Source organism: Halichoeres trimaculatus, unplaced genomic scaffold, assembly GCF_033239565.1.
Source record: "Halichoeres trimaculatus isolate MK-OKI-2021-1 unplaced genomic scaffold, fHalTri1.1 fHalTri1_scaffold_1, whole genome shotgun sequence".
NCBI lineage: Eukaryota > Metazoa > Chordata > Actinopteri > Labriformes > Labridae > Halichoeres > Halichoeres trimaculatus.
Window position 1 is genome coordinate 15,345,017 of NW_027437179.1, and position 26,002 is coordinate 15,371,018.

The 26,002-nt window shown below is 38.0% G+C and overlaps 1 protein-coding gene across 6 annotated transcripts in view; it reads left to right on the top strand.

Moving 5' to 3' along the window:
- The first annotated feature begins 2,804 nt into the window (after positions 1-2,804).
- The window catches only part of itpr1b (inositol 1,4,5-trisphosphate receptor, type 1b), a 104,732-nt gene continuing 81,534 nt past the window's right edge, over positions 2,805-26,002 (top strand). For all 6 annotated transcript variants that reach the window (XM_074678750.1, XM_074678780.1, XM_074678742.1 and 3 more), the window contains exons 1-9: positions 2,805-2,989; positions 4,689-4,802; positions 10,082-10,152; positions 18,002-18,117; positions 18,353-18,439; positions 23,520-23,678; positions 25,098-25,196; positions 25,373-25,456; positions 25,666-25,812. In XM_074678750.1, coding sequence (XP_074534851.1) covers positions 4,711-4,802; positions 10,082-10,152; positions 18,002-18,117; positions 18,353-18,439; positions 23,520-23,678; positions 25,098-25,196; positions 25,373-25,456; positions 25,666-25,812 — 855 coding nt within the window. In that variant the 5' untranslated portion in view covers positions 2,805-2,989; positions 4,689-4,710. The remainder of the gene's footprint in view (positions 2,990-4,688; positions 4,803-10,081; positions 10,153-18,001; positions 18,118-18,352; positions 18,440-23,519; positions 23,679-25,097; positions 25,197-25,372; positions 25,457-25,665; positions 25,813-26,002) is intronic.

Sequence of the window (26,002 nt, forward strand, 5' to 3'; positions counted from 1 at the left end):
GGACTACACCAGGCAGTGCTGCGTTCACTAAGTGATTCCATACAGCCACTCGCATCAGGCACGATGATTAGATAAAAGTAAATCTAATTCCACATGTTAAATACTTATCCTCAAAAAGCCTCAAAGTCACAGAGTCCTTACAAGAAGATGAGGCGGTTATGTGTGTGGGGTTTACAGTGCTGTTTGTGCGGTAACTGAAGAAGTTCTTCCATTAGTTCACATTTAGTTTGAAAGCACTTCATCCCTAATGTATTGTTCTTGCTTCAAGTGACAGCAGTGTTCAGTGATTCACTGTCCTAGATCCTAACAGCAGTTGGATGTCCCACATGTTTACAAAACGGTAACTAGGAGGCCTCAAGTTTTTCTTTTTCTTTCTTTCTTTCTTTTTCTTTCTTTCTTTCTTTCTTTCTTTCTTTCTTTCTTTCTTTCTTTAAATTAAAACAAGAAATTTTGAAACTTCTTCTTCTATCAATAGTAGAGTGTTAAAGAGCTGCTCTGGCATTCCTGGTGAATGTGGGGATTGGTTTGCAGGCATAGCCCACACAGCAGGCTAACAGAGCCTCAGACAGGAAAACTACCCAGCCATTGTACCCACTCATGCTTCTGTGATGCCGAGAGAAGGCCTACGTCTGCAGAATAACCCACCTATTACATGCATACTGATGAATCTCACAATCTGTGCACCCACACACATGATAGTTTGTCACTCTTCAGTCTCTCGAGCTTTCCAAAAATACAAATGTTGTCTTTGCCGTCTGTGATAAATCAGACCCATGACTTAAAGGAAATTTGCAGTCAAACCCCACAGTATGTTGGAAAGCAAATCATGTCTATTACCTCAATCAGTAGTTTGGTTAAGACAGTACGCTGTGTTCAAATAAAGCTTGGTAGAAGCAGACATAGCCTCAGGTTGGTCCCAAAACATGTACAGGGACCTCAAAATGTAGGAACCTAGAGGATAGAAAAGGTTATATTAAATAGAATCTATTTATTCTTTGTTTGGTTTTTGTTTGTTTTCCCATCATTCATTCATTCTGTGCTAAGAAATCATTATGGATGATCAAACACAAATCTGTGATGAGATCAGAGACAGTCCTCACACAGCTCATTGAGATATCAGTGGTGTGCGTCTTCAAAGTTTTAAAAGGATTACTTTTTAGTCAGGTCAGCCTACTCCTACTATATTTTACTACCAGGGCAAATTATTTGAGCTCCTCACAGCACAATGCTTTGGTTTATTTTAGCACAAGACTCTGTTCCAATTTCAGTCATTGGAACTGTCAGTATGCTTTTCATGGGTCATTTGCAAAGATATCAGATCCCACTGAGCTGGTGGCTCTGACGTCTTTACTGTGTGTTCCAAACAAGAATAACATCAAGCAGAAACACTACAAGCAGCAGTCTCTCTGTGCATGGGCTTTCCTGTAAAATCCCTTCAGTAAATTAAATTCTTTATGCAGAATTAAAAAAAATAGTAAAGAGGTTAAACATGCAGGAACCGCTCATACAACTGCGACCCTAAACAGATCTTATTGCATACCAGAGAATTTTAGTGCCAGCAGCTGAATCAGTGTTTCTGACAGGAGACAACACACACAACTGATGTCTTTCTCTCATGTCCTTTCACGCCGGCCTTCACAGCATGACCCTGTCTTTGTAAGGTGGAGTGTGCCTCTGTTTCTGACATTACATACATGAAATAATGAAGACATTCACAAGAACCTTAGTTCATGTTAGATTTATCACTTAGAAGCATGCTCAAAACAGTCCACACCATGTGACATAATGAGTTGTCACAATCATCATTTGTTGACAATAGGGATCCCTAATGAAGGGCTGCAAATTTAGATTTCTTTTCTTCTGCAGTCTTTTTTTTTCTGATGCTTTGCAAGTTTTTTGTGCACTTCTTTGAATCATGTGGCGATCCCATATAAGATTTACCCGTTGTTCTCTGCTTAGCCATGCCTTTCTGGACTTTAACAGATGAGAGGAGCCAAAAGAATAAACACATTGCATTCACAGAGGAAGCTACCAAAACTATTTGGTCCTTTTTTTTTTCTTATTTTAGAAACTATGACCACTTTTTGGTCTTATTCCACGGGACTCACACAGCAGTGCCCGTATGTCTAAGGCCTTAATTTGCGAGAAAGCCCTAAAGCCAAACTTTGTGGTACCTGTTTCTCGCCAATCACAGTTGGAATGGAGTAGAATCGACTTCGTAAAGAAAATTGTGCATACACCGTGGTTATGAGGTTAGTGTGAAAACAAATTTCAGAAATAGCTACTCTATAGGTAAAGGCTTCTTTGCAAAATAAAGCATCCGAGACATGAGAACTTCACAGTGATCATTAACTGCTGGAGTGGTAGTGTTAATAAAATGCCGATGAAAAGTGCAGTCAAGCTGTTGTACCAATCTGACTCTCGATTGCGTAACCCCAACCCAAGTCAATAGCTGAAATAGTAAACCAATAAGAACCTGCTGTTAGATTGTCATGGCCATTAAACAGCCTGTAAGGTTGACAAAATGGAAAGAGTATATGCTAAAGACGTCTACATATTTTATCTCATCATATAGCCCTATGTTTCATCGTGCTGTATGCTCTAACGCTGCTCATTATAGTGACACATTCGGGCAGGACGTCAACTTTGTCTTCACTACGATGAAAATGCATCTAAACAAGCAAACCACCGAGCAGTGCTCATGATATGGCTTGAATACACTAAGAACTACATTACCCAGAGGTCTCTGCTTCAGTATAAATAGTAACGAAAGAGGCGGTCCCTGCAGTGACATGTGGAGGAGGTTAGAAGCGGATTGTTGCCGAGGACGCATTCAGCTGTCAGTGATAACACCGCACAGCCTGCCCTTACCTGGAGTTTCACTAACATGGACTTAACCGAGGATAGCGCTGTGGAAATGATCCCTTGCTGACCCACTTCTTCACACGTTTCTCTTTCTGGCTTTGACGCCTCCTTTCAATTCTGTCAGGTAAAATCCATCTCTATTCGTAGTTTTCACTGGGGGTATTGTTCATTTTGCCACTGAGCTGCAAGCATCCCTGTCAAGGAAGTAGCCCACGCGCTCATTTGTTGCTGTTGTTTTTGCTGTAGCTCGTGCGAGGAAGAAGCGAGGCGACACGAAACTGATTTCAGCTGGAATAGAAGTTCCTGTCACATTTGGCACCAGTGCTGCCACAAGTCGTAAAGAAAATGTGATGTGGGTCAGAACTAGCGTTGTATTTGTCCCATCTCAAAGGAGCTGTCCGTTAATTTGGGGGTTTTGTCTTCAAACGGAAAAGTAGTCCTGCAGAAATTGATCGGATTTTTCAAGAAAACAATTAGTATTTGCGTTTCTCTTGCAAAACACTGCTCCTTGTAGTGCTTTGGAAGTCATTTTGGCAAAAAAAATGAGCTAGTATATTGAAAAATGGAATAGTTTCACTGGTCTATCCTAGCTTAAAAAATAGAGACAGTATTGATTAAATACCTCCTTTGAGTGCCTCTTCGATCTGTGCAAGGAATGTTGCCCTATTTCCAATATCTAGTTGAATTCTCATACCACAACTATCCAAAAGCTGAAGCACACAAAAACTTTATCAACTCTTCATGTAAGTCTACTTGTTGGATTGCTTTGAGCAGAGCATTTTAACACTCGTTTGGGGGATTTGAATCTGTTAAATCATCTGTTGAATTTCAAACTTTGCAGGAGTATGTCCCATGCAAAAGTACAGATTCAATCCTTACAAATACACTGTACCTTAACTCAAAGGACAAGAAGGAACTAAATGACTAAATTTTTTATTTTATTTAAAATGTAAATACGTTCAATGTATCAGCAATCCTCTACAATTCTTACTGATAATCTTAGTGTAAGTGCTGCAGCAAGCACAAATCAAAGAAATTGAGATGATCTGGACTAAAACAAGCACAAACTCTTGCAGTGTGTAACTGAGCAAAGAAACTGTTGAAAATAAAATGAGGTCTCTCCTCTTATAGCCACGTCTGCTGATGGAACATTAATAGTTTATCATACGTTTTACTTGATAGATGACTCATATGGCTAATTAAGATTTGAATTTGTCTTTTTAAATTTTGGAAAAAATAAAATGATGAAATAATAATAAAAAACATTATTTATAGAGTACCTTTAGAAACAAATAGTTTACAAAGTGCTTTGACACATAAAAAACATGGCACAGAATCAGAGAAAAGAACATCAGGCCGAGGGGGGTGAGATATTGTACAGGCAACAAAATAAAAGAATAAAAGAGAAACAGAAAAAAAACAAAGGTGGTGACGACGACACTACATCAGGAGAGAAAAGGAAAAAGGTTCTGAGGGAGAGAAAAAAGAATAAAAACATTTATCAACTAAGCAAATGATTAAAAGTACAAAAATGAAAATAATGTGTGTACTCCTATATACGTACACATACACTAACATCTACTAATGAAATCAGTAAATATAAATATATATTTTCAAAAAATAATAATAGTAAAGTAAAATAAAATACATAAACAAAAATAATAATTATAATAGAATAGAGAAATAAAAAATTCTATAATAAGGTAACATAAAAGCAAGTCTGTAGAAGTGGGTTTTAGAAGAGATGTAAAAGACGTGTTTGATAGAAATATTTAATAACGATTTCCTGTGTATGAATTTATGTAATCATCCATCTCTTTCAGGTGTTTTAAAGCCTGAGGAACCATGTCAGACAAGATGTCCAGTTTCCTCCATATTGGGGACATTTGTTCCCTGTATGCAGAGGGTTCCACCAGTGGATTTATCAGCACTTTAGGGTGAGTGTGACTCTCAATACCCTTTGCTGTCTTTTCATCCTGTCATATTATACCTCAGGATCACTAGATGGATGGACAACACTGTCCAAGTGACCAGAAAGTTACACCTGTAACTCCACAAAATAAAACCTGCAGCTAATTAAATGATCCACAGGATTTTGTGTTGAAGCCAACAAAACTATTGTGGTGCATTCATATTAGAGTACAAGGAAGAGATTTGTCTGCTGTATGGTTGTGCGTTTGTCGGGGCACAATGTACAATAAGTGATTTTTTTTCCTGCCAAAAGAAGGAAAACAGTTGTTGGAACCATTTTTAACTGTGCTGAGATCAAGCTAATAGTTTAAAAAGAGTTGAAAAAGATAGGATTGTTGAAAAAGTGAGTCTCGAGGTTGACGCCACTGATCCCTTTTTTTGATTTCCTTTTTTTTTTGCCTTAAACATGTTGTAACATTGTTTGGAAAATTCTTTGAATGAATTCTTCTCGGTATTGTTTTGTCTTTTGTGCTAAATTGACTCTCTGGCCTCAAGATGTGTCTTCTGCTAATTGCTTGGCACCATTTGTTCAAGCACTTGATGTCTTTCCTCCTCTCTAATCATAGGCTTTCAGTTAAAAGTGTGTACCACTATGAACCATCTGACCAAGCCTTTACACACAATTGATAGTCACAGAATAGCAAGGCTCAAAAAAGACTTAATGAGAGAGGAGCGGATCATTCACATTAATTTCCCTGTCCAGCTAATGTTATCCATCTGACAAGTCCTGCTTAATTTTCCAGGTTCTTAATTAGCAGCAGTATATCATCTAAATGAATATTGTATTTGGTGTTATTCCAAAAAGAAGCAGGTGGTCCAAATCCTCTTTTTTCTATCAGGAATTTAATGTTCATTGAAACTGACTGTTGTAATCACAGTGTGTATTCACTAAAAAACATGAAACTGTTCATTTTTGCAACATTAATTGTATCATAGATTTGTCTTACCCCCCTCCAGACGTTCTTTTATTGCTGTATTTTTTTCTCTTTTTTCCAGTCCATGCTAAGATGAGCAACACATCTGCTTTGTTCAGTCTTTTTTAATGGCAACACAAAGTGCTGCAATCTTGGCCTCTCTTGCCACACCACCCTTATTGTATTGCCACTTACTACAGGCCGCTCTGCCCCGCTTGCCAGCTCTTAGAAAAATCGCTCTTTCACAGTTTAGTGTTATGCGTCATCCACCATAGCAACAAATGTGTGCAGAGCTTTAAAGACAGCAACCATGACAGAGCTCGTTTGTCAAATTTCTCATCTCGTACAGTCATGCCTAGTAATCAGCCACCATCACACGCACACACACACTGTACACACTGTACACACTGTACACACACACACACACACACACACACACACACACACACACACACACTCCTCTGTTGCTGTTACTATAAATAGCACTTTTGTGAGAAGTGTTGCTTTTGCTGCCAGCATGCTGAATGTGACCCCTGAGAGACAGCTGCAACCACCTTGAATAATGCTGGACCAACATCTTTATGCTTCAGACTGAGATGCTGATATGTAGCACCAGCTCAGGATGCTGTTGCGGGTTTTCACTTTTGAGTGAAGACACAGATGACCCTTTAAACTGCTGTTCATTTCTATCCTTCAGTGTAAAATCAAAGCTATGTGTGTTTTATACCATGAGGCAAACATTCTCTCTACATGTTACATTTTCCTTCATCATCACACTGGTCCTTTGTTGCAGTGTGCACTGCAGGAGCTATAAAAAGATGTAACTGACTGGAACAGCAAGAGCATCCCACTAAAGTGTTGTATTTGTGCTACTCAACTCTCCAAGAGTATTCCTGAGGGTTTCCCCATGCACTGGGGCTATCTAGTAGAATCAGAAAGAAAAGATTGATTATGTTACTTTTCAGGGTTAAATTGAGTTTCCAGTGCTGCAGGCCTATAGTGATATCCTAAACCCTGTTTTAGGTTCAGGTCATGTGAAAGTCCAAGGTGATCCTGCATGTTGTAACCAGGAATGTTCGGACGTGGATAATTTCCACTTAAGATAAGAACGCAAACTTGAAGCAGTCAGAAATGCACTTCATTTACAGCAATCGACACGGTCAAATGATTTGCTCAGTGCAGCTAATGCTAGCAGAGCTACCAGCAGCATCCTTTTGCCTTCTCTGCAGGTTAAAGTCAACACGTCTGTGGAAAATCAGACACAGCTTGAGGAAAACTTTAGCTTTATTATCAAAAGGCACTGCTATAGTACAATACCCTGTCATCTGCACTTCTTTACATTCTGATAGTTGATTGTACCATTTGCTGAATCTACAGCGCTAGCTAATGGTGCGTGGCTGTGCTACAGCTGAGACACTGTACTCAGCCCCTGTCAACTCTGAGTTTAACAATTGAACTCCTAAGGCAGTTATTTTGACTACTTTTAAAACTTGGAACATCATAACATTTAAAAAAAAAACTTACAAACCAATAGGACCTTGACTTTTCTTATATGCGTATATTTTGTTCTGACATCGTTTTAGCATTAAAATCCCATAACACAAAAGAGATTTGAGTATTCACATTCTATTCAGATACATACACTCACCGGCCACTTTATTAGGCACACCTGTCCAACTGCTCGTTAACCCAAACTTCTAATCAGCCAATCACATGGCAGCAACTCAATGCATTTAGGCATGTAGACATCGTTAAGACGATCTGCTGCAGTTCAAACCGGGCATCAGAATGGGAAAGAAAGGTGATTTAAGTGACTTTGAACATGGCATGGTTGTTGGTGCCAGATGGTCTGAGTATTTCAGAAACTGCTGATCTACTTGGATTTTCAAGTACAACCATCTCTAGGGTTTACCGAGAACGGTCCCAAAAAGAGAAAATATCTAGTGAGCGTCAGTTCTGTGGGTGAAAATGCATTGTTGATGCCAGAGGTCAGAGGAGAATGGACAGACTGGTTGGAGCTGATAGAAAGGCAACAGTAACTCAAATAACCGCTGGTTACAACCGAGGTCTGCAGAATGTGCTACAGCAGCAGAAGACCACACCAGGTGCCACTCCTGTCAGCTAAGAACAGGAAACTGAGGCTAAAATTCACACAGGCTCACCAAAACTGGACAATAGAAGATTGGAAAAACATTGTCTGGTCTGATGAGTCTGGATTTCTGCTCCACATTCAGATGGTAGGGTCAGAATTTGGCGTCAACAACATGAAAGCATGGATCCATCCTGTATCTTGTATCAACGGTTCAGGCTGCTGCTGGTGGTGTAATGGTGTGGGGGATATTTTCTTGGCTCACTTTGGGGCCTTTAGGATAATGCGCCATGTCATAAAGCTGGAATCATCTCAACATGACAATGAGTTCCCTGTACTCAAATGTCCTCCACAGTCCCCAGATCTCAATCCAATAGAGCACCTTTGGGATGTGGTGGAACGGGAGATTCTCATCATGGATGTTCAGATGACAAATCTGCAGCAACTATGTGATTCTGTCATGTCAATATGGACCAAACTCTCTGAGGAATGTTTCCAGTACCTTGTTGAATCTATGCCATGAAGGGTTAAGGCAGTTCTGAAGGCAAAAGGGGGTCCAACCCGGTACTAGCAAGATGTACCTAATAAAATGGCCGGTGAGTGTATATCTCCTGCACAGATCACATTCGCATTGGCTTCAGTGGGCTTTTCCGGTTACCAATAGAAACATTATCAAGTAGTAGACGGTGTTATAATGGCAGACAAGGTGTTTGCTGGAGTTCCCTGAAGTGTCTGACAATGAAATAAGGAGAATCATCGAGGTATCTAATACAAAACCACTTAGCAAATTGCCTTTAAAGTGTACGTGTCATCATTTCTTTGCAGCTTTGAAAGTAATTTGATAACACTAGCTAGCCTGAGCCAGATGCCCTGCTTTTGTGTTTAAAGTTAAGACTCTGTCTAGCTAAAGCCTCACTCAAAACCCAAGAAAGGCAAAAATGACATCTAGAAGGAGACTGTCAGATAAAGAGGCTTTAGCCATGCTTCAGAGCCTTGACGAGGAAGATGCAGTGGAGGAGGAGGTTCAGAGAGTGTTGTCTCTTCATGTTTGGAAGAAAGTCTATCTCGTTGTCTGATAAAAACCTCTTTAACTATAATTTTCATTTTGTGTCTTGATGTGTTATTTGCCTGTTTCATCAGTTTATTCTTGGATCTTTCTATTGATCACCCAATTTGTATGCAAAGGATATCAGAGCAGTCATAAAGATTGCTATGGTCATTCTGGTAGCTGCAGAATTCTGGTGGACTGACAGCCTCCCTGTTAATCTGATTCTTGATGTCAATACAGAGAAATTTCTATTACTTTGTGTTACATTTCATAACAAATGATTTATTGTCTGATAACAGTGAACATTTTCTCTCTTCATCTCTTTGGATGTTCTCTTACACTGAAACACAGGTTGCTATTAGCTATAGTAGTGCTTACAAAAACTCACATTGTTGAAGCTCTGTTAACTTTTCAGCATTATTTATATCTATCATCTATCACTGAAGTTGCCTGTGTATCTGTGGACTATCATAACACCACTGACAGGGAGGGCTGCTGCCACCTCTCTAAGTACATGCACAGGACAAACAACGTGAATTTGTGAATTGAATTGTTCGCCCTTTTTCTAGAGGTACCTTTTGGTGTTCTTTCAAAGGTAGAAGAGCCAAGGGGTTGACTTTCATAGATACATATTTTTTTTTATTTTCTTTTTTATTTTTAAGTCTTTTTTTTTTTTTTTTATTAATTGTCTTTTTGAGTGAAAATGGTGAAATTTACACTCAAAAAGTAAGTAAAGTGGCGGAATTTAGCTTTTTCAGCTCCCTCACAACATGAAATGCTTGTGGCTTGTATGAACAGTAATTAATAAAACTAGAGTTTTGACTTCTGTTTAAATTAAATAGTAATGTGATACAAAATGTCCTAATATGACAAGTCTGAAAGTTGTAAAAGTGTCTTATTGATCCCGGTATATGCTTAATTTGACGTGTTATTGCAATAGTATCTCTCTGTTGGTGTTTCTCCTAACTAATTCATGTTTTGTACACATAAACTTAAAAAGAGGGTGACATTTTTTACTACCAAACATCACTAATCTAACTGTCAGAGATTTTCTTTAAAATGAGCTAGCTGTTATAGTAACTGTTGATCTGAGGCGGAGAAGCTCTTAGTGGCTGTTTATATGTGAGAAGTGTACTTAAGATTATCGCGTGTGCCTCGAGTGACTGACTCATCATCTGGTGTTTATGTCCTCAGGCTTGTGGATGACCGCTGTGTGGTACAGCCAGACACAGGTGACCTTAACAACCCACCCAAGAAATTCAGAGGTAAGGCTTCAGAAACACTTGGTTCCCACTTGCCATTTAGGCATTTTAAGATGAATTTCAATTTATTGTAATGAACATTTGTGATGACACATTATTTTTTATTTTGAATTTCAGTAGTTTGAAGCTCAGAAATATTGTTTCCTTATGGGTGTGTTTGTTTGTTGTGTTGTTTGTGTCTGTAAACCATCTTAAATAGTGGTGGTTTGATATACTTTGGTTGCAGTTATTGACACTGATATATGGTAAACTTGTGCATGTTTGTCCTGCAACCTCTGACATAAGCGTTAGTAACTACAGATATTATCTGACCATCGTGGCAGGAGCTTGTATTTTTATTCATTAGTGGTAAAAAGTCTAAAATTTTCTCAAGAAAAGTTTTTTTTGGAAAAGTGAAAAAAAAATTTCTTTGGATGGGGCTCATAACTCTAATGTCCAATGCAAGTGATGTCAAATGTTGAATATCCCTCTACCTAATGGAGAGTGAGCTGATGTTATTATTGGTGCATTTATATTTGAACTAAGTCATTGGAAACCAAATGCAGTGCTAGATATTTGTACAGGTTTCTTAATGAAATCAAAAAAGAGTGAAGTGCTAAACTGAAAGTTCCAATTTTTGATGTCCTTGAAATCATTTGGTTTCTGTAAATTAATCAATCTTTTTTTTTTACACAAGAAGTCATGCAGGTTCTTGTCTCTGTCCACAGCAGAGTCATTGATAAACTTTTGAATTTTATGCCATGTTCTGCACAGACCAGACCAAACAGCTGTTTTTACTACACTAACTTAAAGCTGAACATGCATATTATACTTAAGAAGTCCAGTTACCTGCCATCATAGTTTCACTTCAAATGCCTTTAACATCTGAGTTAACTTATTGGGGTCTGAGTGCAGTTGTTTTCTGATCCTTCTGCTGACAGCTGGAAAAAAAACACATTTTAGTGGGGTTGCACTTTCTGTCAGGATGTGCTTGGTCATAAGGTTCAACAGTTTGAGTGATTCTGATAAGATCATGGTACAATGTGACCATTCATAAACATTTGAAAAAAAAAAGTTGTCTTTACTCAGGCGTTCTTCTTTGCTTTGTAGTCCACTGATCTTACACTTCAGCACATTTCAGTGAACCAAGCAGGTGACGGAGATGAAGTAGCTCACTTGCTGTTTGATGAACATACCACAACCTCAATGCAGAAAGTGTGATCTGTGGTCATCAAAACAAAAGATGTGTTGACAGGTGGCAGGTTATATTAAGATGTCCAGATCATTGGACATCACTGTGTTCACTGGAAAAGGCATTATGCCTTAACTGCTGCCCCGTGTGAGTCGGTGCTACCAAATCATGCACAGAAGTGTTCTAATTGGTAGTTTTGCTGGACTGACATTGCACCTGCAATGCTAATTAAACATGCATTACACATACAGATAAAATATCAAAGGTGCCAGAGGTGAGTACAGTCCACAGAAGAGCAGATTCATGCACTGGTATAAAGCAGACACTTATGTTGACTCTTGTGTTGATGAGATTTTACACCCTTTTCTGCCTCTGCTCTGATAATCTGATATAAAAGGCTGGGGAAGTCTGCATATGTTAACAGAGCTGTCAATCTCAGGTTTGCTCTTCTTGAAGTTAAATTACTAATTCAAACCAAACTTCTATGAGAGATGACATTTGGATCTGATTTGGCATGATAAAAAGTTAACTAAACGTCACACATGACAGAAAGTGTGTGTTTTGAAAAGTGTATTTGACAAACATTTCAATTTTAGGCAACTTGGCCTTTATTTTCATGTGTTACTTAACCCTGCAGACTCTTTACAGGCAAAAAAGATGTTTAAGAATATTACCATTACTGATCAACTTCAGTCAGCTCTTTTTTTATTCACATCATAACATTTTTTAGAAATTGCTGAAAAATGTCTATAAGACTGTTTTTTTTTTTAAAACAGCAATTGTCATGACATTATAATTAAAATACTATAAGATACCCTGTCCTTAACAAATTTAATAATAATATTAATAATAGAAAGTTTATTTTTTTCATTTGGGTCTGATTTAGTGTTGCATATTTGTGGTTTTTGGCACCTTTCTTGAATAAAGACAAATCTCTCACACACATAGATGCTCCCAGGTCAGTGACCACAGGCCATTTAAAATAAATGACCTTTAACAAAATGAGGAAACGAATGTGTTAACATGTAAACCAAACTCAAATCAACTGTATGCTTTATTTATTGAAGTGTAACATAAGCAGCCTTTTCACAAAACAGATTCTCATATGCAAATAAACATTTTCCAAATAAAGTGTTACAGGTTAAACAATCCTTTGTTTAGTTGATGGACAGGATTTTATCCAGTTATTACAGAAAGTTACAGAACAGTAACAGAGAGATATGAGTTTGAAGAAGGTACAGTCATTTTATTGACTGTGTAATGAACAGCTGGGCTTGTCTGTTTCTAACTGAGCTATTCAAATCATATTCAAAGCTCCTGGTTATCTCCTTGAAACAAGGCAGCAGCAAAGTTGTCATGCTAAAGGCTACATTGCACATATTATTCCAAACAACAGAAGAGTTTTACCTCCTCAGTCGTCAGGTTATTAGAAATGCATGAGTCGGGACATTTTTGACTGTTTCTTCTTCTGTGAAACACTCATTTATTCCATAACACAGTGACATAATGGAGCATGAGGAATGAACTCATTTATTTAGCTATTTGTTGTTGTTGAAAAGGTTTTCATGTTTTGTGGACGGGGTTTGCTGTTTCAATGCATTTATTGAGGCCAGTGTTACCTGAAGCAAGTAGTACAGTACCAGGTCCACGTCCCACTGTCCTGTTGAGTATTTATAGCACACTTAAGCTATTTTAAAGTCTGTGCTGCAGGGAGCTGTAACACAGAAATTTAAACCTTAGCTTTTTTTCTCTGGTATGGGTGAAAGTTTAGATGAAACGTGTGTGTATGTGTGAACAGCAAGAGACTACATGCTCTTGCAATGTTACAAAAGAGCTAACATATTTTCTGTGTTTCACATGTTCTTTTAAGGTTTGTCAGATCAGTTAAGGTCATGTTCATATATACATTTCTATATCATGCACTGTGCTCTGAATCATGTCACTGGCACAGTAGGAAAAGTCTGCTGCTTTTTCATGTCAACAATAAGAGACACCTACCTGCTTAAATGGTGAATTAAGGGCTGGGTTAAAAAAAAGAATTATCTTAAACTTTACTGTAGTATCAGTAGTAGTAGTAGAAGTAGTAGTAGTAGTAGTAGTAGCAGCAGCAGTTAGTAGTTAGTTGTGCATGGACTAACATGAATTGATTATGGACACTTTGGTAGCTCTAGCCAACAATCAAAGTGAGCTGAAGCTTTGCTTTGAATGTTAAAACAGAAGTCATAAGTATACTTCATTTTTCAGGATATCTTCAACAAATTAGGCCTCTTAACCTTCCTCTAAAATGACAAAATACCTACAAAAAGCATACCCAAATTAAATCAGGTGTTGTTCTTGTACCCTTTGGAGTACATCCAAAAACCTAGTCTATCTGTGAAGATAACACTCTGAAATTTTAACTTAAGCTGTTAAAATTATTGTAACTGTAACTTGTATGTAGCTACTGAAGTAAGAACGCAGTGTCCCACTCTGGGTTGATGTTGGCTCTGGAGAGACCATAGATTGATCCAATGAGAAGTCAATCAGAAGTACTACAATGTTAACACTGTGTTATTGAAATTTAAAACACACGGCTTTGTATTTAAACTAAGTCTAAACCGTCGATGGGCAGGCTGCTGCCAGTTAACAGGTCGATTTATGATTATGCATGCAGGACAGGTGAGCAACTAACTTCAGCTTGTTGTATCACGACTGTTTATTATGAGTGTGTTACGTTTTTTATAAAAAGGGCCGCATATTGTGAAAATAACCAAGGGCTCATAGTGACTTATTTATTAATCACTGAAAGTATTAACAAACATATGGATTCTCTATGTTTAACTATTTCTTTTAGTGATTTCTTTAAAAATCGGTCACTAAGTCTGTTCAGACACAAGTGTACCATTATAACAGACTTATGACATCAAAATTCAGCTGTCCTCACCTCTTGATACCAGGTGATGAGTGGTCAGTTTTCTGTAGTGTTACGTGGTGCGTAAACATGAGCAAACTCTGCTTCTTCTTAAGGAAAATGTTTCCCATTAGTGGGCGATATGGGGAAAATTTGTCAGGACTTTTTTTTTTAATGTCAGGATCAGGATCTGGACTTTATCAGGATTCTTTTTCAGAATGTTTTTAAGGCTTTTTGACCCGCAGACATTTTGGCCAAAACATTTTCTATCTTATCTTATTTCTATGCATCTTTTTTGTCTCCCTGCATCGTTTCATCCCCTTGACCAGGTCTTCTGTCCTCTGATGTGTTTTTGAACTGCTTAATGTTTATGAAGCACATTTTCACATTAGGATAAATATAGGGATGCACGATATTGGATTTTTGCCGATACCCGATATGCCGATATATCGAAACCCCTTTTGGCCGATACCGATAATCAGAAGTTTGTTTGTTTTTTCACTGTAAAGAAAGCTAAGTCTATCCTGTACTGGCATTTATATGTTACTCTTATTGTGACTGTCTTATTTGTTTAAGAAACACACATAAAACAAGACAAAAAACATTTGATTTTACCATGAATAAGAAATGTATTATTTTTTCAAACTCAAGACATTCAGTATTGAAATACAGAAAAATAATTTCAATTAAATGTACAATGCATTTTTAAACATAACCAAGTTGCATTTGATTATTTTAGAGCTACTGTAACGACCTGGTGACAGACACAGAGCTCTGCAGTGCAAATAAATGAAGTGCTACATTTTATTTAAGGAGCTTATTTTTCAGATGGAAAATAATAATAATCCTAACTAAAATAGCACCTTATCGGCTGTGCATATTGGCAGAAATTTTCATATCTGCCGATACCGATATTGTGCCGATAATATCGTGCATCCCTAGATAAATATATTTGTTTTGCACCATCTTCTTTTCTTGACTTTTGTTGACTTGAGGAGCAGGGTTGAGTATTAAAAAATGTTTATGCTTTGGGTGGCACTGATACAGTAATAGGGGAAATTTCAGTTCAAAATTCTTTTTTATTACTCGTTGCAAAAAGTTGTTCAAATGCCTCAAACGTCTCTTCATGGCAGCCATTGTTTCCTGTGCCTTTAAAGAGCATCAATTCAGGATGGCAGTAAATGTAGTTAATACATTATGTGAACTGAAGATTGATTTCACCGACATCTCAGTTCGCTTCTTAGCTGCATAATTGAGCGTGTGTAATGACTTCAGCATTTTGTGGTTGATTAGTACTGGAAAGGTAAGCTTGTCCCTCAGTTCAAATGAAGTTAAAAGGCTGTAAAATAATCCCAGCAAAAACTAAGTTGAAAGACAAAGATTTATGATTTCAGCTGTGCAACAGTAGCATGAAATCAATGCTTAAAGTCTCCTTAAATATTTCAATTTACAGACTTTGTTTTGCATTGCAATGTTTTTTTTCCTCTGAGTTGTTTTTTTAGTTTGGTTTTTGCATTCCTCTCTCATCACATTCAAGCTTTCCACCATTCTGCAGCCTTTTGCCAAATGCCTCCCAGCCTGTGAATTCAACACTCTTTCTCCATAACCCTCACTATTGACTCCCGGCAGACAGACTTTCTCCCAGTGCCCTATTTTCCTGTATTTGTCCTTGGCCTTGTCTCCTCCTTTTCTCCTCCCCTCCAACCCCTGGCAGCCTGTGTGTAATCCCAGGTGGCAGGTGGGTTTGCTGTATTTCTAATAGAGGTTGCTGTGAATCTATTTTTACCACACTGATAAATCACCCATTCCCCTGTACTGGATAACATTTAAAGTGGTCAAACATTGATAGGAGAAATGAAAAAAAAAAACTTATCAAGTATCTTGTTTAATAAAAGTCAAATTTTGAGTGTCTTTTTTTCTTTAAATAGTTCTACTTAAGATGGCATGCTTTCCCAGAAACATTGTTTTGCTACATCAAGTAGAAGCAAACACAAACAATGATTTAAACAACAGTTCAGTTTTTTAAAGCTTACATGTATTTACTGATTCTCTTTTATTAAAACCAATGTGTATGTGTGTTATGAGGTACAAAGTTTAGGCATTAAGTTTGTTCTGATTTAGGCCAAACACTTTGAATTCATTAACAGTGTTAATTTTTTTTTTTTTTTTTTAGAAGAAGGGAAATAGTTCACTCATGTAAAAACTGACTGGTTAGTAACAGAAAACCTGTTAGTATGAAATTCCCCAAATGGCCAGAACCAGTTACCCACTTCTGGTCTGTGACCAGGCTTCTCTGCCCTTTGATGGTCATAGAGGAGACCTCACAGGGATATGAAAGTTAAAGACCTTTCCTGAAGGAAGTAAACCTCAGCACAGTTTGTCATTTAGTTTTTATTCTTTGTTGTAACAAGTTAACACCATTTTTATATGCAGTGAAAAAAATCATCACAAATTTTCAAAATTATTTTTGCATATCCACTTGAATTTTATAAATAGATTCATTCTCATATTTGCCCAATTTTTTTTCTTGCCATAGTCCTTGATGTACACAATTTCAGACACTCTCCCGTTTAGTGGGAACCACTGATGAACCTATATACCTTTAAGATGTAAAAGTTATCTGCATTTATGGAGATATCACCACTAAACACTGGATTAAAAAAGATCTGGTGCACCAGTTTAAATGCAACACATATTAGTGTAATGTCACTGCACTGTGCTGCAAATATAGACTCACTCCTAAAAATATTTTTTAGATTTCTAACCGTAATATTGATTTGATTTATACAAGTAAGTATGACATATTTGTAGAACCACAGGAAAACTAATCTCTGGCACAAATTGTGCAAATGGTATCAAGCAGCTCAAGTTTAGTATCTTCAAGCAAAAACAAGGCATATGGATTACTCTGTCCTGCCAAGAAAAACTACCAAACTGAGTCAAAGTTTGAAATGCCAGCTTCTGTTGTGATAGTACGGTGCCACTTTTGGTAATGGTTGGGATCAAACACACGTCTTCTCGTTACTGACAATTTAATAGAGTGAAGGTGTGGGTAGGCTGTGTAACTGATTGTCAGTTGGTGTAACCAATGTTTCTCATAAAAATGTGATACTGCACAGAAAAAGTTGCCATAAAAATGATTTTAGCTAAAAATCTGGCTTAAAAAATAATTTTAGACAAACTAAACCAATACTAGAGAAAACATTGATGTCTACAGCATACTGACATTTCAGTGCAATGAAAATCCATATAATCTAAGTTTAGAAATTTAATACTTTAATTGCACTTTGAGATGATATTTCATAACAAATAACTCATTTCATCATACACTTGCATAGTTTTTTTTTTCAGGAAGGAATCATTTGGCACTTGTCATGCTCCTGTGGTTACACCATTTGACAGTTCAATGGGACAGATTTTTTAATTGGTTTGAAATGGTAGAAATGTCTTATAAAATACTATGACACCAACAGAAATGCAAACCACACATTTAAGCACATATATAATATGTTGTTGCAAATAGTTAAAAGCATATTTTTGGATTCAGACATCATACCATTCTTGATTTGGGATTGTGCGACTAAATGGCTGAAAGTGGATATGGTGTGCTGAATGCTGCAAAACTCAGTCTGACTTCTTCAGTGTTTCATTTTCTGTGTTTTTGACTTGAATCGTAAGTCTGCTGTAGTCTTTTAAGGTTGAGATCGGAGGATGTTATACCTAATGTTAGGTTTCAGCTCTTGACTTTTCTTGACTTTTCTCGTCTTTTCCTCTTTTTTCTCTTTTACCAGACTGCCTTTTCAGATTGTGTCCCATGAACAGATACTCGGCACAGAAACAGTTCTGGAAGGCAGCGAAACCTGGAGGCAACAGCACCACTGACACAGTCCTCCTCAACAAACTCCATGTAAGTTTTCTCTATACTTTTATTATTGCCCCATGGCCGATGTGAACATTTATGAAGCATTCACTTGGTAGAATATAAAAAAGACTTAAACCAGGTCCAGTTACGTCTTTGTGAAACTTTGAAGTACCTTAACCCGGATGACTGAAAAGCTGCAAACCTGTAATAATGTGTGAATATTCTGTCTAAGTGTAGTATTTATTTCAGCCCACCTTTACCTATCCCCTCTCTGTTTTAGCACGCTGCTGACCTGGAGAAGAAGCAGAACGAGTCTGAGAATCGCAAGCTGCTGGGAACAGTCATCCAATATGGAAATGTCATTCAGGTGTGTTCAAGTGAGATAAGGTGTTCGGTGATAGCATGGCATTACTGTGTGTGACACTTGTGTGCTGGATAATTTTGTACCATTAAGTTTTCATCTTAGAAAAAGTTTTGAATAAGTGCTTTGCATGTAAGAGATCTATGAAACCAACCGTTGTAATGCCTCAACTGACTTCTCATGACTAAGAAATGGTTTGCACCTGGTATATAGCAAGTACCTTAGCCTTGCTCCGTACATACAGCGTGATGTTTTCTGTCTTTAACAAAACCTTCACTCTTGTCTTAGAAAGAGTACGTCATAAGGCCTGATTCACTGAAGGTTTGCATGTTTAAAAACTTGTATAAACTTAACCCCTTGATGCCTGTTGTTGCAAATTTGCGACATACCCTGTCAGGTCTTGATGCAGCCGAAATTACCTTTGTATCTCATTATTACCAGTTGATTCATATTCTACACAAACCAAAGATCGTATCCTATCCAGTATGTCACAATATATTTGTCAGGGGATAAACTATAACTTAGTTATAACTATTGTGTGTACTATACTCAAATTTAGAATAGAATAGAATACAATATTCTGTTATTGTTCCTCATGGGGATTTTTTTTTGTGTCACAGCAGCTCACATAAAAATGCAATAAATGCAACAACAATAAGGAATAGAATAATAAGAAGAATATGAAATTAGAAATTTAAAGGAATATACACAAGTAGAAAATATAATAATATAATAGAAAATATTACTATTTACATATTTACATTAAGGACGCTGTCACACTGGCCAATCGTGCCATGCCTAAGCTCGCTTCAGCCGTAAAGCACGTTTGGAAAGGCCAGTGTGACCTCAACTGTGCCGTGCTCAAGCATGATTCGCCTCTGTGCTTTGGCACGCTTAGGAGAGGTGGGCTTTGGCACGGTTTACTTCATGCATGAGCACATGCATGAAGTAATTGGATTGCACGCGGACAGCGCGTGCAATCCATTACGTATTATCACCGCAAGCGCATCTTTCGACAATCAATTTTAACAAAGCAGGGGTGTTAGAGGGCTGTGTCGGGAGAAAACGATTTTCTATAAGTCCAAAAGTCTCTAAAGTTGTAGCAGTGCTCTCTGTGTCTCATTGTGCTGACTCTGACGAGATCGCGCTTCATGTAAACACACGCCTCACGATGACGTAGGCGGGCTGTGCGCATGTGTGATACCCGCTAAAGTCTGGTTCATATTGGGGTAGTGTGACCACTGGCCATACTCTCCAGCTGGGGAACAGCGCTGCGGGGGGGGGGGGGGGGGGGGGGGGGGGGCAACTCTGCTCAAGTACAGCACGGTTTGGATGGCCAGTGTGACCACGCTCTAAGACAAATAAGTACAAGATCAACACTGAACAATAAACTATGCGTACTCTCCCCTTAATTTAATATCTTTAAGAATGAAAAAACACTTAGAACAATCTGATTTTATGATTAATTCAGGCAGTAAGGGGTTAAGATCACATACAAACAAGCAAGCAAGCTGATTTACCAACTCTCACACTGAGTACTGCTTCTTTCAAACCTGTGAGGGAATATACAAAGACAATATACAATACAAAGACAGTGTCTCTGATGTCACCCATTGGCTTTTAAAGAAAAGCTTTGGAGCTGTCTGTTGGAAGTTGCCATGTTGGAAATTCTGAGTCAGTCTAACTTAGGATGAATAGTTCATTTTGACCAGTCTTAACATGTTCATTTTTGTATTTCTACCTGGCTTCAGTTTTAAAGACTAGATGTTACCCCTTGAGTAAGTCTTTTTAGTAGATTTGCCTCAATAAATCTGATCTGTAAAGTGTTTGCATCAATGGTTGCAAAATACTGAGTAACTTGCAAACAGGTAATGGATAATGTGTGTCCAGCGTGTAGTTATGAGAACTGCCTGCTTTCTATACATCATCCAGCATGTTAACTTGCAACTTATTGAGGATACAAACACATTGGCAAGAAACACCAATGACAAGATTATTTTATTAATCTAAATGGATTTATGTGTACAGTTTTAAAGAAAACAGTTCTCATGATCCCCTGGCAGGTAGCGCTCCGCGGTGATGGATTCTTATCAGCTTCATGTGGTCAAATTATCATTAAACCGTCCTCGGTCAGCTCTGTTTTAATCTGAGCTCTGTGGTTGACACACATTTATAAATAAATAAAATATCACACCTTTGAACCCTGCTTCTGTCATTCCCACTGCGCATAGTTTAGTTTTCTTTTTAGTAATTTTAAACCTGAAATTACTCTCTAAAGCTCCCCTGCTTTTGCTAGGATTGCTGGAGAGGATCTGGTATGAAATTATCTCTTGTGTGGTATGCTAAATTATCATGCTCATGGAAACTAACTGTTTTACCTCACCTTGTGATCTGTGATGCCAACAGGCAGACGCTAAACTCTTTGAACTCTTTCTATGGATTGAGTTGACCTGTGATCAGCCAGCCTGCCTCTGACATCGCTCATATTAGTGAAAGTAATTGCATCAAGCTTTTTTTTTTATTTTTGTTTGACAAAACAGAATCATGAATCTTACACAGCCGGAAGATGAGTAAGTAAAAAGTGTAATAGATTAATTTTGCACACACTTTTCGTTACACCAAGCCTGAAAATCTGTTACTTTGACTGTATTTAATTCCTTTAAAAGAAAGGTGCCCAGTATTGTACACGCACGGACAGCTTCTGTTGTAGGGAAAAAGAAAAGGAGGCAAAATAAAAGACAGCACACAGAACACATTTCTTTCCTCACATATTGAAACGTCGGGGATGACAGAAACAAAAAAAATAAATGTCAAACATATTGCCTATCAAGGCACGCCATGTTTGAGCCTTTCACTGAATGTCACTGGGTCACTCCAGCATACTGAATCTGTTTCTACTGGCATCCCCAGAGCAGTTTTTCAGGTGTGTTTTCCAGGTCCTGCTATGCTTTGTCACACAGGATGGGCTGGTATATAAGGTTTCCATACGCTTGGGACAGCTTCAATGAAACTTAGCATGGCTTTTTTGCTGCTGCTGTTTATTTTCCCAAAGAAACAAGAGTGATAGCCTGACCTCATCTGAAACATTTCCTGTTTGAACACAGAGTGTGTGTACTGGGGCTGCAAGCACCCACTTTCATTAAAGTGGAGGTTATCTGTAGTTCTTAACGTGTCATAACGAATGTTGAGATTAAATATCTGGGTCTTGACACAACTCATTAAATCTATTTTTTCCAATTGTGAGATGGTGATTATAGAGATGGCTGGGTTTTAGGTGAGTAAGTTACATTACCCACCCATTCCTTGTCAGATAAATCCTTGAATTGAAGAAAACCGCAGCAGGCATGTCGAATCAGTTAATATTCTCTGTGTTTTTCAGGTGATAGCACGTACTGCATAAAAACCTTCCCTCTGACGTCTGTACTTCACCTGACCACTGAGGGACAGACTAGATACAAGGCAGCCTGAGCAACATCGTGAGGCACACCCTTAGCATACTGAGCAGTCTGTTCAACTGTTAGCACTGGACAGCTATACAGCTCAGATAAAAGTGGCCCAGATTGTGGTTGTCTGCTGTACAGTGAAAACATGGTGAAACCCTGTGATTTGGAGTCACTGGTGCCATGAAAATGGAGAAGGAGAATGATCACTGGGCTTAAGTTGGACATGGAAGGCAGCTCTTACCCAATCTTTGATCCTTTTTTCCAGGATTTTTCTCAGAGCAGATAAAATGCTGACCAGCTGTCTGGGGTGCCCAACAGCAGTCTGAATGTCCTACCTGAGTACCTTTACCACAGGGAATATAGCTTGCACCTCCTCTATGATACAGCATATGAAAATAAGTCTTTGAGAAATGAAGGCTGCTTTGTTTGGTTGGACAGAGACTGTTGATTTGGGCTGATTTGAGGTGTGGAGTGGGGTTGGACTTCAGGTGAAGGTTTTCCACATTTCTCTTTATTTTGTAAAATTAAAAGAAACTTGATAAAAGATTGTTCAAAACAAGTTTGTATGATTGTGCACCTACTGTCTTCTGCAATAAGCTCAAGGTTGTCATCCTCATTAGTCCAATAACCTTTCAGCCTATCATAGAAAGTGACCTGGACTTACTGCTCATTATTAGTCAGTGGCATCTCCTCCACTGGCCCTCAGAGTGTTTACTTGCCAAGGTTTTTTTTTTAAGGGGGATTTTTCCTTTCATTCGCCTTATCTCTTGCTATTGTCTCTTTATTTCTACAACTGTTCTTGTTTCATTAACAGCACTGAATGACATATTACACCTTTTTTTTATTTTTAGATTTCTTTGCTGTTGCTCACAAATTTTGCTTACATGCCTGTTCCACTCTAGTTTCATTTGACTGAATTTTTATTTGGTGTGTGGTTATTGTGGTTTTTGTCCAAGCCCATGATGGTGTAAACACTCAAAGCCCTACTTTAAATGCTACCTGCAGTATTTAAACCTTTGCTTGTCTTTGCACTTGTAAGTTGATCACCTGCAGGATGCAAAGCAACCAAGCATGCAATATGCTAGAATGAACACAACTTAATTACCCCCTTATTATGTGGGGTCTTAGTAATTAAAAAAAAAAAGTAGAGATAGTTTAAGGCATAGAAATTACATCACTCTGTCTTTGCAGCCAACCTTTCATTGCCTTATAGGAAGAGGTGCACTTGTTATTTTGCATATTGAGCCGCTGTTTTTAGTATTCTATGCAAAGTAACAAAGTCAAACACCAAACACTGTTTCATGCTGCAGGATTTGGTTCTGCAGTTACTTTTGTCATTTGTGGTTTCCCAAACCATTATCTCGTGTGATTTTAGTAGAGCTGATTAATTTTGGTCGTTACAAGGCCGTTTTATTTTTGGTCATGAGAATCTTACAAGAGCAAGAGATCTCAAAGACAGAAATAGTTTATGAGGAAATAAGGACACCAGCATCACATTTTTTAGTGAGCAGTTCCCATGGGTCGCGATGTGCCAGACTGTGACATATTTTCATCTTTATACCATTTCCGTGATGCTTTCCACTGCCTGGGTTATGCCTTAAAGAGAATTTATTTCTAACTCGGATTTTCTGCTTTGCCAACAGTTGCTGCACTTGAAAAGCAATAAATACCTGACAGTGAACAAGCGCCTACCTGCCCTGTTGGAGAAAAATGCCATGAGAGTTACGCTGGACTCTGCTGGGAATGAGGGTTCCTGGTTCTACATCCAGCCTTTCTACAAGCTGCGGTCCCTGGGAGACAGTGTGGGTAGAGCCGGGTGTGGGATTGTAATTATGCTCACGAGGAAATGAAGGATGTAATATCTTTTCTTCTTTTTTTTTATAATTATCAAATAGATCAAAGATGGAACAGTAGCCCACTATGAGTATCTGCCCTGGTTGCCTCTGCTTAAAAAAGCTCATTTTATTAATTTTAATTAGACCTAAGGAGAATTAAGCACTACATTTGGTTAGACAGAGTGTACTCTCAGTGACAAAACATTCTGCATTTAGATAAAGATAGAAAATTAGAAAAGTGTATTTTCAGATACTTGAGATTGTGATTTGACTTCCTGCCTAATACGAAAAGCTTCCAGGAATATTTTAGCACCATTGTTGTTTGCGTGCAGATTTCTTAACCATAAGACGCAGAAGGAAAAATACTTCAGACTTTTCTGTGAAAATCTAGCAAAAGTTTGAAAAAGAAAAATATACCTAAGGATGTGCTTCCTGAACCTCTTGTTGCTGCTGCTTTTATGCATGAAACAAGTAGATTGGCTCTGCTAACAAGACAAATCTGAGTCTCACACCAAACCACCGGCTACATAACTGCACCCTGGGAACTAAAGCCACACAAGTTTTGATAAGTAACAAACAAATTTGGAATGAAAATGAGAATCTGCCCTTATTTGGTTTTTATACTTCAAGCAATCTATTAAGTGTCTAAAAATACTCAGACTTAAACACAAACTCAGGAGAGTTGTCTCTTAAGGATGTTTGATGTGGTGCAAAGGACATAACCCATCAAAACTGAATCAACCATGCTAATCATGGCATAGTCTCTGCCAGTCCTGGAAAGACTAATTTGCCAACAATGCTTCACCCAAATATAATTTATGATTTACCTCAACCATTAATCTCAAGGACAGGACATGTGCAAGATAAAACAAGTCTTTGCCACGTATACAAATTATATTTTTAGGTCACTTAAGTGAATTAAAATCCAATTTGAGATGAAAGTGTTCACTTAAAAACCATACTCAATCAAAAGTTGTATTTCCCAGATACGTACTGATTAATTTGAAGGCAGGTCAGTGGTGTCAGTAATGGCCTAGGTCACAGAAACACCTGAAGAGCTCAGTCTGATCCCGTCCTCTTAGACATAATACGGTCCACGACTCCCTCTAGTGCTCATTTGAAGACTAGCATTCTAATCTGTTGGCTATCCGTCATACCTCTGGGTTAGTGAGGAGAGGAAATTACAGCGCTGAAGAATGATTGCTGATATCATGGGACCTGACACACTTCTGATTTTAGACCTCTTCATCCCTCTCTGTGATGCATTTGTGGGACATGTCCTGTCATGGCTACTGAATAACCTTAGAGACACATTTTTCTTCTGAATTCTTTAAAGCATTATTTTAAAATGTTAATCTTTGTGTCTCATCTATGTTGATCCTAAAGGTGGTGATTGGAGACAAAGTGGTCCTTAACCCTGTGAATGCTGGACAGCCTCTTCATGCCAGCAGCCACCAGCTCGTCGACAACCCCGGATGCAATGAGGTAAACAAACATTTGTGTCCTTCCCAGGTTGTGAAGGGCACAAGACACACACTCAGTGTTTTACATAATAAAATGTGACGTTAATCTTGGGTCTCAACTCTTTATATATATTGATTATTTCATCTTTCTTTCAATTTGTCTATTTTGTCTAAAGTCTTTCCTACGTTGCATTTCAGGTGAACTCTGTAAATTGCAACACAAGTTGGAAAGTTGTTCTGTTTATGAAATGGAGTGACAACAAGGAGACAATACTCAAGGGGGTGAGTGCTCTTTCCCTTTGCACAAAATCAGTGGTGTTAGTTGTTTTCTTGAATGTAGCACAAATTTATAATCAACTTCAAAACATATTAAACCTGGTTTGCTTCAGTATTGATAACACAAGATCAGCTGTATGGATATGAAAAGAATGAGAAAACAATGAAATGTGAGGTGTGTGTGTGTGTGTGTGCGTGTGTGTGTGTGTTTGCAGGGTGATGTCGTGCGGCTGTTCCATGCCGAACAGGAAAAGTTTCTCACCTGTGACGACCACAGAAAGAAGCAGCATGTTTTTCTGAGAACAACAGGCCGCCAATCTGCCACCTCTGCAACCAGCAGCAAAGCACTGTGGGAAATAGAGGTTAGAAAAACATATCCTTAAATAGAAGCTAATTATATATTTGATGTCTATCTGCCGTTGTGTAAGTCATTGGTGGATAATAGCACAATATCCTAGACATGGAAGAGAGTTTGTCAAAGCGCTAAATATTCAAACTAAGAGTTAAGTGTAAGTTATTACTGATTTATTCATACTTTTATTGTGTCATTTT